The 14,341-nt window shown below is 44.4% G+C and overlaps 1 protein-coding gene across 1 annotated transcript in view; it reads right to left on the bottom strand.

Annotated features, from left to right (window-relative positions):
- Positions 1-14,341, bottom strand: part of CHAT (choline O-acetyltransferase) — a 57,417-nt gene that overhangs the window by 6,532 nt on the left and 36,544 nt on the right. The window contains exons 11-14 of the mRNA XM_077350560.1: positions 11,194-11,316; positions 8,924-9,065; positions 7,600-7,662; positions 459-596 (exon numbers count right to left, since the gene is read on the bottom strand). Of these exons, the coding sequence (XP_077206675.1) occupies positions 459-596; positions 7,600-7,662; positions 8,924-9,065; positions 11,194-11,316 (466 nt within the window). The remainder of the gene's footprint in view (positions 1-458; positions 597-7,599; positions 7,663-8,923; positions 9,066-11,193; positions 11,317-14,341) is intronic.

Below are 14,341 nucleotides of genomic sequence, written 5' to 3'. Positions count from 1 at the left end.
CTCTGTGACGTTGTTCCTGCTTTCACGGGAAGAGTCAGACAATCGTTGAGCACCCGTGTTGAGCACTAGTGTTACCTCCAAAGCCCCCAAAAGTTTTAGCATTAAGGGATGAGATGTCCATGAGAAAATGTGTTTCCCAATCCTGTATCTCTATCTTCCACATCTTGAACCAAAATGGATGTGGAGGCCAGATCCAGCCCCTGGTTTGTTTCTTGCCCATCACTTGGATTGCATCCCACTTCATCTTTCAAAGCCCAGATTCATTGGCTTTAGTGATTAGTTTGGGTTGTGACAAATAAAAGGCAAGGACTGAGCTTCCAGCACCTTTTTGGAGAGGTGTTTGGGTCATTCAGCCACCAGAAGATACATCGGGGACTGCCACTGATTCATAACATCTGTCAGGGTGAGAATAATGGGGGTTCTTTTTTATGACTAATCCCAAGATGAAATTCACTCACCTGGCTGGTAGAGAGGATGAATCGATTGCTTGTCAAATAGGTGTCGTCAGTAAATATATCTGGAAGCTCCTTGCAGTGTTCGAGCGCCATCTCTCTCAGCCCCAGCAAGTGATTGTCTATGGCCATTCCCGTAATAGCCTGGACAATGGGATAGAAATGGGGAAGGGGAAGGGGGGGGGATCGTCACTGAATTTGTTCAAAGTTGCAGCTCCATTCCACAGATGTTGCTACCGCTAGACAATTTCATGCTTTCTGACTGAAGTAGTTTGGGTCTCCTCCGTTTCCATGCAAAACAGCATATCCTGCAGTGAATGCTGAGAAGAGATCTAAATCCAACACAGCAGATGTACTGTGAATTCTGTGAGTTATACTTCCAAAATACAGAATCAACGGAAGAAGAGTATGATTTTGTACCCCACTTTTCTCTACCCCAGGGAGTCTCAAAGTGGCTTACAACCATCTCCCTTTGTGAGGTAGGTGGGGCCGAGAGGATTCTGAGAGAATAGTGCCAGGCCCAAGGTCACCCAGCAGGTTTCATGTGGAGGAAGAAGAAGAAGAGGAGGATGATGATGATGAGGATTTTATACCCTACATGTCCCTAAGGAGTCTCAAAGCAGCTTACAATCACTTTCCCATCCTTTCCCCATAACAGACACTTTGTGCGGTAGGTGGGGCTGAGAGAGTTCTCAGAGAATTGGGGCTGACCCAGGGTCCCCCAGCAGGCTTCATGTGAAGGAGGAGTGGAGGAGGAGTGGGGAATCAAACCCAGTTCTTCAGATTAGAACCCACAGCTCTTAACCACAACACCCACCTTCTGCCAAATTTATATCTGTTATGATATATCAGTGGCAGCTTAAGAAATATACAAAACAGCCTGGCCTGTTTATGGGGCATGTCCCATCCAAATTTAAATGTCGTGTGGATTCTAGTGTTGGGAATCCTGCCACTGATACTCCTATGCTAGTCTGCAGTAGCAATGCCCCCCGCCCAAAAGGACTCTTGTGGCTTGAGGAAAGACTAGCAGATGTATTGCAGCAAACAACCCCCTCTGTCAAATGCCCCAAATGGATGGTCAGTCATTTAGATATCTTGGCTGACTGGCAAGCCGTTTCACGCATACAATGGGGTGGGCTCTAGCTGACTGAAAAGTTATGCTTCGGTAAATCTGTTAGCTTAAGGTGCTATGAGACTCCTCTTTGGTTTTCGTTCTTCCATTGACATCTCGAATATTACAGTATCATTACTGCATGAAGTATTGATCCAGATGCTCTTGGAGGTGATTTCTGTAAATTGGGTGGCATATCAGGAAATGTGTCATCAGAACAGCCTATGCGTGTAATTTTCCCCCAGCAGTATCTCCAAGAGCTAAAACAAATGTGTGTGTGTGTTTTCTTCACTGCACCCTGTGACTGCTTGGGATACTCCCTTGCAAAACTGGAGCATGCAGGCCGGAGGAGCTAATCTGTGCCCCCTCTGACCTTTAACTTCATTACACTCTACTTCTTTCAGTATTTTTCTGACTTCTCAAATCAGAAGAAAATCATACTTCCTGCAACAGAGTGCAGTGGAGTAGATGCAATGCAGATGTGAATCAGTGAGTCTCTCTTGCACAGAGATTATCTGATCCTTTTGTCGTCACAGATCTCTCTCACATTTCTTATAAGCATGTATGTCTGTTACTTAGCAGTGGGAGAGAAGCCTTAAGCCTCTGTGCATTTTCAGTGTGAAGACAGGCAAACTCCCTGTCACGGGTGGTGGGAAGCCTGATCTTTTGTCTTTGTTTCTTCCTCCCTCTAGGTATCTGCAATCCTGCCTGCCAGCATATACAAACAATATTTTGCTCCCCCCTCCCATGACCTCTGCAGGCCTGCCTATCTGCCAACAAGTATCTGTAAACCGCTCCTACGGAGCGGTAAAAATAAAACAGCAAGGGCATTGTGGGTGGAGAAAGTGGTGGGGCGAGTCCATGATAAAAACTTGGAGGGGCCAAGCTTTGTGGCTCCCGATTGGTCTGTCCGAATGTCAGTCCAGGGCCAAGTGGACATTTGGGAGCTGCGCACTCCCCATTGGCCACTGGGCCCGTCCTGGAGGTCCAACTGTTCATATATGTAATTGACACCATTTCTCCACTACCATCTCTGGCTAGACAGGTTTTCCAGATTTGTAAGAAAATTTCAATACCTGTTTGACTAGAGATACCAGCGTAGTGAAGAGAAAAAAATGAGTGGGTGTTTCATGGGTAATGATGTCTATGCTATACCCTCTTTTTAAAAATATCACCTGTCTTTAGCTGTCTCTATACTTGGGAATTGTAGATGACTGATATATTAGATAAGAACATTTGGAAATGGAGGAAGTTGTTTACGAAGCATAGATTCAGAAGGCATTAATAACAATATATATGCATTTTAAAAGCATGTTGGGAGTATTCAAAACAACGTGTAAACATTATCTCAGAAATCCTTACAACAATCCTGAGTAGATATAAACTAATCCAGTATTCTGAAGCCATGGAAAGAAACTAATTGTGGGGCTAACCGAAATATATGCAATACTTACTTTTCCACCAAGTCTAAACTTATTTTATAGCTTTAGGAACATAAATGCATCATATCTACCTTACCATGTTCAAGTGGGTAGCCATGTTAGTCTTTGTACCTGAAGAAGTATGCTGGCATGCGAAAGCTCACACCTCGAATAAAACGTTGTTGGCCTTTGTTTAGCGTATTACATTGTACCATGTAGTATATTTAGGAGATTTAAAAGCATTTAGGAGATTTAGGAGATTTAGGAGATTTATTTTCTACAGCCAAAATTGCCAAGACACTGAAAGCTGTCATAAAAGTGTGAGAGATGCAGCCTGCAGCATTAAGCACATTTATGTTCGTTTTTGCTGTCTGAGTAGTAGGGAAATCTAGAGTTGAAAATAGATTTTTGTAAAAAAAAAAATCAGTTTTACAGAAAAGATAGTGCCTGATTTGACTTGAAAGCCTCAGATAGTCCTCCTGGTTCATCAAGTTCAACTTTATAACACTGAACTACTCATTGGGGTGCTGCCGCCACACGCGTTATCGTATATTAATTGGGGACAAAATCATTGGTGGAAAGTGCCGTCAAGTCACAGACGACTTCTGGCAAACTCATAGGCTTTCCAGGGCAAGAGATAGACAGAGGTGGCGGTTTGCTGTTGCTCGTCCCCCACAACTCTGGTCTTCCATGGTGGTCTCCCATCCAAATACGAAACAGGCCAACTCGGCTTAGCATCAAGAAAAAATCAGTTCCCCAAAAGATTGGGCTGACCTGAGCCATCCAGCTCACAGCAGGGACAAAAACAGTCAGATTTAATTAATGTATGCTTGAATATACATTGTTTGTATCCTTCGGATACAAGGGAATGATCACGACCTAATGATGGGTGGGCCAGATGGTGAGATCTCAGAAGCCCAGTGGGGTCAGTGCTGGTTAGTTCTTGGATGGGAGACCGCTAAGGAAGTCCAGGGTTGCTATGTAGAGGCAGGCAATGGCAAACTACCTCTGTTCACCTCTTATCTTGAAAACTTTCCACCACCAATGGCAGAGGTTGACCTATATAAAAATTTTCATACCATACTATTAGGCGAGCAACAGATTCATAATAAAGAAGAAGAGGATGATGCTGTCCTTGATACCTTGAGTTTGGTGCTACTGGGAGTTTGATTTGTTATTCCTGTAGTGGGGCTTGGCTTATAGTGACTCACCTGGTGGGAACTGGGACAAATGAAGAAAGAACAGTACTGTTTCTCAATGAGTGATGTGAGCAATTCACCCCAATAGTGTTAGTAAATAACTAGTGTGGGTGGGGAAGTTGATTCTCCTTCCAGCTGTAAGGAATGGTTCTTGGCTCATTCTGCACTCACCAGATCGTGGATTTTCGATGGGCTTTTGTAGCTGGATTTTTCTGCGCAGGACTGGAAAATCTAAAGTGCGTTGGAAGTCTGTTATCTAACACGTGTGGAATGGGCCAAGGTGGGAAGAGACCAAGCAAAATTCATGGTTGCGAATTGGCCGAAGATCCTAGGGGTAGATAGACTTGCTGTCCTGTCGGAATGCCTCTGTGCTCTCTTTTTAAAGAGAACTGTTATAAACATGGACCATAACTCTCCAGGATTCTGTCTTTTAAAGATGAACAGACACAAGCAAAGCTGCCTCATCCCCATTTCTGGCTGCTTGCAGAAGTGGGGGAGCGCATACCAATATCTAAGTCAACGAAAGATGCTAAGGGTAAGGAGTAAGTAACCTTTCATGGCTCATTGAGCAAAGCTCTTGCCCTGGAGAGTGACGCTGGTCCGTCTGGTTGGTTGCACACGAGCCACAATTAGTGCGAAAGGACTGTGAAAACTTAGATGGGCCACCATGGTTCTCCCCTCCACCCCACCAAGAAGACGGGACTCAAGGATCAACGGAAATATTTCACTATCCAACATGATTTATAAGGCTCTCAGCAATGACATTATCCCAACATAGATCAATGTCATATTTGAAGACCCAGGCGGAGATGGGCTAACAAAATAAAGAGCCACTCAACTCATAGCTAAGGGGAGGGGGATACTAAATTAAATTTTAAAGCTACATGTTCAACAGAACAGGTCTGTTTTCCTAATAAAGAGGTGGGGGAATTAAAAAACCTAAAACTGTTTACTATTCAGAGGAGATTACAACATTTCCCATTTTGTCCAAAGTGATTTTTTTGCATGACACGCAGTTAAATATTCTGTTGGCCCCATGAATCTTTCTCCTGTTTTTCCTATCTCCAGCTAAAAAAATCCTCCACTGAGAGTCAGAGGACCCCATAGAAATAAAATGCCCCCCTAGGGTGGGGAGAGGGGATGTGGGTGACTTTGTCTTGCATTAGTGGAAAGCTTCCCAGATCAAAACCATTATTTCCTGTTCATTGTTGCAAACAGAATGACTTTGCTACAAGGGCCAGTTCAAAAGAAGCCCTAATTTGGTTGCAGGCTATAGTCTTTCCATCCTTCACATTGGACAGAACAGCTACATGGATCTTAAGTGTGCGGTTTTATTTTTTAAAAATTGAAGACCATGAAGAAATCATAAATGATCCTCACTGACAGGAGATTTATGCGGCTTTCTAGAATTAAATTCCTATGTCTGCTTCAGGATGGATTATAAATGATTTGTGTCTTTATTTATTTGTCTGCATCCTACCCAAACTCTGAGACACAGAAATTTGTGGTCAATTAATTAACATGTTTCTTTAAAAAAATAAAATAAAATAAAACACGCCTCCCCCCTCCACCCTGGAATCTACCTCCTGAAATCCAAACTTGAAACATTTCTCTACAATTCGGCATTTGCTTCTCAAAACCGAGTTCTAATCTTCCCTTATGGTTTGCCAGACTACTGGGCTGTCCTAAACAGGGTCACACCCTTCCTAAGCCTGCTGAAATAAATGGATTTTAGAAAGGTTTATCTCTATTTAGGATTGCATGGTTATGGTGTTTGAGAATTCAGAGGAAAGCATTTGCAAGCATTTAGATTGAAGAGGAGAAAAGCTGTTCTTTTGTGGCCACTTTTTACTACCTGGAGGAATCTCAAAGCGGCTTACAATTGCCTACTTTTCATGTCCCCATGGCAGACACCCAGTGAGGTAAGTGAGGCTGAGAGAGCTCGCAGAGAACTGTGATTGGTCCCAGGTCCCCGAGGTGGCTGCATATGGAGGAGCGGGGAACCAAACCCAGTTTTCCAGATTAGAGGCTGCTGTTCTTAACCACTACACCAATCTGGCTCTGCGATGCACAAGCAGAATGTAGAAGCAAATGCACAAGCAGAAGGTAGCCTGTGATGCGGGGTGGCAAAGACATGGGACACCATCAGAACAAGCATTTCACATGGTGATTGGAAAACACATCAGCAAAATGGGTTGGCTGGCCTTAGTATTGTCAGGTCCGTGCTGACTGCTGGTAGGGGATGGGGGCAGGGGGTGGTAGGGTTGCTGGATTCAGGTTGTCCGGATTAGGGTCTGCCACTCTTTAGCCACTGACTACATCACACTGGTCTCTCTGGTGCTCCCAGACTCCAATCCTGCTGTTCTGCTGTTTTATGTGAACCACATTTTTATATTGGGAGGGGGGGCACACACTCATGTTACTCCCAACTACGCTGTAAAATAGGTCGAGCCTCAGTTGCACAAACTGTTCACTCAATGTTCTGATGCTAGGATTGCAAGTCAACATTTTGTCTTGAACTGCCGACGGTCTCAGCAGGCTTTTCAACCCAACTTGCTGTTTTTAAAGAGGAACTCCCAGAAGTCTTTGCAGCTCGGCTTCATTCTTGTGTATTATGTCCAATAGCAGTGGCTTTTCAATGCAATACTTAGGAAAACAATGGGACACATACCCTTCCCCGTTGGAACAGTGGCTGCTGCTGTTCAGTACTTAGGAAGTGGGACCTATTCTCACCACACCAAGAGTGAAGATGGTGACAGAGTTGTCAACCTCCAGGTGGTGCCTGGAGCTCTCTCATATTCCCCCCCCCCCAATCTCCAGGGATTTCTTGATCCAGAGTTATATGCATGGAAATTTGGAAATTTTTAAACAGAGGCTGGATAGCCATCTGACAGAGAGGCTGATTCTGTGAAGGCAAAGGGGTGGCAGGTTACAGTAGATGAGCGATAGGGATGTGAGTGTCCTGCATAGTGCAGGGGGTGGGACTAGATGAACCATGAGGTCCCTTCCAACTCTATTATTCTATGAAGCTGCTATGTACTGAATCATACTCTTGGTCAAATCACTGTCAAAATATTGTCTCCTCAGGCTAGCAGCAGCTTTCCAGAGTCTCACACAGAGGTCTTTCACATCACCTACTGCTGGGTCTTCTAAACTGGAGATATGGGGGATTGAACCTAGAACCTTCTGCATACAAAGCAGAAGCTCTTCCACTGAGCCACAGTCTCACCCCTTAGTAATTCTGCTGTGTTTTGTAGGTTTTACATGCTGTGAAAACATTAAAAAGTGAGCCTTGTGGTTGCCAGGAAGATGGGAATTATTCATTGAAGATGGAAGTAATAGCATTTTAAGAATAGACCTCTGTGGGTTTTACCTGCACGATAGCTTGTTCTTATCAGGATAAATAGTTTGCTTACCAAAATAGTATAATTTGTCTGAGCGGTTATAGCATCCTTAAATCGCTGCATTTTCTCAGGGTCCTGAGGAAAAGAAGAAACAATCATTTTGTGAGGAAAGTGGCTATTAACTGAATAATGACAAATTTTGGTTACTGCTCCCTATGCATATCCAGACCCCACTGAACTCATGTGGCACATTTTGCATTCCTAGATGTTACCAGAAGGAGGAGATAGTACAGAAGAAGTAAATATACACTGGACATACCATTTTGCAGCCCCTGAAAAACTATTATCTGTCTCTAAGAAGTAGAAAACAGGAACTGCAATCGGCTATTGAATTTTTAAAACGTTGCATAACAAGATTAAACACCATAAGGAGAGATGGAGAGTTATTATGCTACATGTGTACAAAGTCAGTCTGGAAACTGCATGCTGGGGTAATGCAGTGCACTGTTGGATGGGGACTAAGGACTTGTGACATATAAATGAGTCCCAGGCCAACAGCTTTGGGAGGCTTTGGGAGGCTTTGATTTTTAGCAGGGCAGTATTTGGTGCTGGGGGGGGGGGAAGAGGAGTGGAGAGCCTGCTCATTCTTGGTTCAAGATTTCATCTTCAGGTTGGCATATGGAGCCTTGTGCAGGAGATGCAGCCAGCAGGGTGCAGCTTGATGCAGAAAAATGGCTGGTAAGAAAAGGGTAGAAAATGACTTCCTCTCCCCACCGCTTCTCTCCTTGCAGTGGCACCTTCCCGAAGTTACAGTCAAGACAGAGTTGAAAAGATCTTTGCCACTTACAAAGTGTTTAGAAGGCAAACCATCTTACGCCAACCTCAATAAACTGTGGCTCTCTCAGAATATGGTTGGGAAGCAAAGTCCACAGCTTTATTTATTGGTTTTGCATCCTGCATTTTGACTATAAATTCCTCCTAGTAGCTTACAAAAGTTCACTGCTCTCCTCTCCCATTCCCTATATATTAGAATAATAGAACCTTATAACCTGCTTTTCTCTACCTCAAGGAGTCTCAAAGTGGCTTACAATTGCATTCTTGTTCCCTCCCCACAACAGGCACCTTGTGAGATAAGTGGGGCAGAGAGAGTTCTGAGAGAACTGTGATTGGCCCAAGATCACCCATTGGGCTTCCTGAGGAGGAGGAGGAGGAGGAGGAGGAGGAGGAGGAGGAGGAGGAGGAGGAGAAAAGCAGGTTTTTATACCTCACTTTACTCAACCTTTAAGAGTCTCAAATATGGCATTATATTCACCGGTCTCTTCCCCAAATCCTGCCCTGCAATCTCAAATCTACAGGAATTTCTCAACCAGAGGTTGGCAATCTTAGCAAGGAATACCTGCAGAGATGGTGTTTTATCAGTCATTCCTTGTGCAAAAGCCAAAGCCTCAGGAGTTGCTGACCGGATGTTGTCTACTCTTCCCTCTTCAAACCGCCGGATGGATGCGCTTTCATAGGTTGGGACGAGTCTGCCGTACAATCTGGGTTTGGGGTGAGATATGACCCGTTAACAAATATTATTGGAGGGAAAGAAGGGATAATAATGGTCGAAAGAAAAATAGCTTCATCGCGTCTCTGTTTCACAGACATGGTTTTTCACTTGGTGCAACATTTCATTTTTATGCTAATAGAATACCCTACAGAGCACAGACTGGGCAGCCCCCTTTTAATAGCAGAATTGATGTGCGTGAGCTTTAATTCACTTCTGTTAGGCTGCCCTAGTGAAGAAATCCGTTATATCTGACAACGTGGCTCGTAAAACCGGTGTTTGCTGTAAGTGCGAGGAATGTTTCATTTGTGCGACATCATAAAATCATGGCATGATTAATCCTTTGGCTTGCAAGATGGGAATTAGGGTTATTTATACCGGGGGGGGGGAAACAACACTCGGATAAATGAAGACATGATGGAGCAGCCGTTCGCCAGCTTTGTGAAGCGGCAAAGGAGTGTGTTATGAGAGAAGCTGAAGTCTGCTTTGGGGAAATAGGCCATCATTTGTGATCCACCCACTATGCTGTGCCCACTGCAATGGGGTGGTATGGGTTCTCGCTCTGTGTTGCCGGTCTCTGGGCAGTGATACCATCCCCAGGAGGCTGTACTCTATACTATCAAGTAGGTTAATTTGGAAATAAACATTGATCTAGCCTTCAATCAGGTTGTGCACCTGCCTGGGTTTTTAACTCTGCCAACAGGTAGAAGTCCTTGCCACAAAGGCAAATATGAGATTTGCTGGGAAATGCTTGCGGTTTCAGGTTTAGATCACATGGCGAAAATGCCACATGTAGAATTATACATGGAAAGAGGAACAAGAAAGGGTGTCCTCTTTTGTATTTTGTATTCCGCTTCCTAGTTCTTTTCAGTCCCTCCTAGGGTCAAACTGATGAAAATGTCCTCTTTTGGTCCTGGGAGGTTAGGAATATTACGAGTTGGTAACGATTCTCATAGTTCCATGGCAGGGGTATTTCAAATGGGATTTGCCATTGTGCTTCCTTGTTTTAAGCGGTCCTTTGGGAAATACATCCTCTTTTGGGGTTTCTCAAAATATGGTCCCCTTAGGGTTCCACTATGAAGTGTCTTGAAAGTTTCTCCATCCTGAAGTTGAGCCAGGGTTGGAGAGTCACAGTGGGATGCCTTAATTCTGCCGCATGTCCTTATGTCCTCCAGGATCTCCATATGTCTCTCTAATGACACACGGACAAATGTTTGCTGTCCGATGCCACTTTTTCTTCCTTGACTGGTGCCTCTCTCATCATTTCCCCAGTTAAATTCATGATGTCCTAAGTGCAAAATGACTGTGACCCTTCTCATTCTAATAACAATGAAGATAATCTGCCTCCAGCCTCTGATCCATCTGCTAATTAGGTCCTATTGTCTTTGGCATGTGAATGTGAAGCTGGTAACAGGGGACACTTTTGTTTCCCTGCCTGCGTAATATCAGTCATCCCTGGTTGCATTATAACATGTTCAGCCACAAAACAGTGAGTGGGAGAAAAACAGATTGCTCCAAGGATTGCCAACCTCAGGTGTGGGCTGGACAGAGATCCGTCCCCCTGGTGAGAATGCCCGTTTTGCAAGGAGGACTCTGTGGCATCAGGGCTGCTGAGGTCCTTCCCCAGGATCCACCCTTAGAATCTCCTGGAATTGCCCACTGTGAGCCTGTAGCTCTTGGCCTGTGTTCCTGAGGAAAGGACTTGAGGATGCAGAGCTGGTGCAGAACCTGGGACCTTCTGCATGCCAAGCAGGTGTTCTACCTCTGAGTCACTGCTATCCTCATTTCTAGCTGTGTCCGAAGAGTTACAAGAAACACTAGACCACTGCCCCAAATGGCAGCTCTGTGTTAAGTTCTCCGGTCTCCCTCTGAAACATTGAATACCTTGTTTCCCCACCCTTTCCATCAGCAACCAGCAATGTGGAGAAACACACAGAGCCATGACATTGGCACAGAATACTTTGGTGGCCATGAGCAGTACCAGATGAGGGCAGGATCCTTGTGTAAAGACAAAGAAAAGCCAGCTATTTTGTTCTTTATCCTCTGCTGCCTGTAGTCAATGTTACTATTTCATTGTACATCTCGAATGACAGACCTGTGCTGGTGTGGATTTTGCATACCTGTAAAATGCCAGCTGCAGTGCTACTTGGATGTACGCATCTGGGCTCATCTTCTGTTTCTTGATAAATTCTTTTCCATAGTTTTCAAATTTATAAACAACGAAATCTAGATTCTTCACCGACCTGGGAAAGGAGCAAACAATACATTAAAAATGCTCTTATGTAATATTCAAAGTAACACCCCCTCCCCCCATGTATACCAATGCAACTGGGCCTATGGCTATGCATGGTGATCTTCAAATACCAGCCATGGGTTGAGTGCCTGCTAAAAATCTCCAGGATTTTCCTAGTGTCCCCCCAAATGCTTCTTCAGGTCCTATTGTCTTTGGCATGCGAATGTGAAGTGGGTAACAGGGGCCACTTTTGTTTCCCCGCCTGCGTTGATATCAGTCATCCCTGGTTGCATTATAAAATGATAGAAGATCATCAGATAGAGACGAAGATAGAGACAGAGTTCAACGCGATCTGAACACAATGGAAAAATGGGCAAATGAGAACAAGATGCAATTTAATAAAGATAAGTGTAAAGTTCTGCATCTGGGTCAGAAAAATGAAAAGCATGCCTACTGGATGGGGGATACGCTTCTAGGTAACACTGTGTGTGAACGAGACCTTGGGGTACTTGTGGATTGTAAACTAAACATGAGCAGGCAGTGTGATGCAGCGGTAAAAAAGACGAATGCCATTTTGGGCTGCATCAACAGGGGCATCACATCAAAATCACAAGATGTCATAGTTCCATTGTATACAGCACTGGTCAGACCACACCTGGAGTACTGTGTGCAGTTCTGGAGGCCTCACTTCAAGAAGGACGTAGATAAAATTGAAAGGGTACAGAGGAGAGCGACGAAGATGATCTGGGGCCAAGGGACCAAGCCCTATGAAGATAGGTTGAGGGACTTGGGAATGTTCAGCCTGGAGAAAAGGAGGTTGAGAGGGGTCATGATAGCCCTCTTTAAGTATTTGAAAAGTTGTCACTTGGAGGAGGGCAGGATGCTGTTTCTATTGGCTGCAGAGGAGAGGACACGCAGTAATGGGTTTAAACTACAAGTACAACGATATAGGCTAGATATCAGGAAAAAAAATTTCACAATCAGAGTAGTTCAGCAGTGGAATAGGCTGCCTAAGGAGGTGGTGAGCTCCCCCTCACTGGCAGTCTTCAAGCAAAGGTTGGATACACACTTTTCTTGGATGCTTTAGGATGCTTAGGGCTGATCCTGCGTTGAGCAGGGGGTTGGGCTAGATGGCCTGTATGGCCCCTTCCAACTCTATGATTCTATGATTCTATGATTCAGAGGGTCATGATCAGCAAAAGAAGAAGAAGAATAAAGAAAGAAAGAAAGAAAGAAAGAAAGAAAGAAAGAAAGAAAGAAAGAAAGAAAGAAAGAAAGAAAGAAAGAAAGAAAGAAAGAAAGAAAGAAAGAAAGAATCCAAGTTCTGCTGAGAGAGAGGAAACCAGGTAAAAAGTACACTCTTTTCCATCAGCAGAAATGATCAGCACATAGCCTTGAATGCCCAGCCTGCCTTATTGACAAAAGCTAACCTGTCATTTGATCCAGTTGCAAAATGGCTCATCGGGAGAAACAACCCCCATAGTCCTGCTATGGGAGCATGCAAAAAACCTTCAGAGAACTTACATTCAAATTTCCTACTCAAATTAGTTTACTCCCACTGCTGTCTATCTGTGCATCCTCTCCATTCCCTGTAACCCTAAACTCATTCATCAGACTGTCTTAGGGCACTTTGTGTGCACAAAGCGAATGCCCCTGTTTGCATTCTATGCAAAGGTGCTGTGCTGGATCCCGTTCACTCCCTGTTGTGTTTGCAATTGTTCGTTTGTTTTCTGAGCAAAAGGAGGCGCTAATAATAATGTGGACTATCCTGCAATGGCAACAGCACATGGTATCGTCCTGGGAGGAGGGGGTGCTTATCCCTCACATTTTGTGCCCCCCCCTTTATTATTCCATGATAGTTGTTTTTGCTGTCCACAATGATAAATTCGAATGGGTAGCCATGTTGGTCTGAAGCAGCACAATAAAATCAGAGTCCAGTGGCACCTTTAAGACCAACAAAGATTTATTCAAGGCTTTCAAGTGCAAGTCTGAGGAAGAGTGCTTGCACTCTACTCACGCCTTAAATAAATCTTTGCTGGTCTTAAAGGTGCTACTGGAGTCTGATTTTTCTGTCCACAGTCCATGTGAACAAGTTGTGGCTGATGCCCTGTAGATCAGTCTCCGTTAAATTAGTTTAATGACGTGTTAAAACTACACCGCACTAATGAAACTGTTGGGTCCCGCTATGAAAATAATTTGGCACAAGTGGATTTACAGGGATGCACATATGATGCTGCCTTATAATGAATCAGACCCCTGGTCCATCAAGGACTGTATCGCCTGGTCAGACTGGCAGCAGCTGTCCAGGGACTCAGGCAGAAGTCTTCCACATCAGTTACTACTGGACCCTTTTTCCTGGGGACGCCAGAGATTGAATCTGGGACCTTCTGCGTATCAAGCAAATGCTTTGCCATCAAGCCATAGCCCCTGCAGCCTTCTGGTCTGAATTTCTTCTCCATCCCCCTGTTGGTTCAGTTTCTGATCTCCATAGTTCCATAGATGAAATCAGGAATTTTCTGGTGGGTCTGGAACCATTAAGGACCTTGCAATGGCATGACCATGGGTTTTCTGCACCACAGTGGCACATTAGTGTCATCGTGCCATGGCAACATGATGCCTGCCAGGACGTGCTGCAATGTCCTTACAGCCATTCAGATTCACAGAATGGCACCGGATTTCAATATGACCTCATCCAGCCCAGCACAATTCTGCCAGGGATGGAATTAAGTTCAGCTGTTGAATTTTGTAGGGAGCAGAACACTGTGAGCTAGTCGTGAACAACACTTAAGCAAGAAAGTAATAACTGACCAAATCTGGAGTAGCTTTAGATAATTAAAGACACATGTCAAACTGCCTTGTGCTGAATCAGATCCTAGTCCATCATGAGAATATAAGATGCTGAAAGAAGCCATGTTGGATCAAGCCAATGGTCCATCCAGTCCAACACTCTGGCCCATTCCACACAAGTTAAATGTAGCAGGAGTGTGGCAAATCGTAAACGCTACTAATTTGCAGTTATGCACAACGTCGCATAC

This window comes from Paroedura picta, chromosome 8 (genome assembly GCF_049243985.1).
Source record: "Paroedura picta isolate Pp20150507F chromosome 8, Ppicta_v3.0, whole genome shotgun sequence".
NCBI classification, from domain to species: Eukaryota; Metazoa; Chordata; class Lepidosauria; order Squamata; family Gekkonidae; genus Paroedura; species Paroedura picta.
Note: the sequence above shows the minus strand (reverse complement) of the source record. Positions and strands in the feature narration are given on the sequence as shown.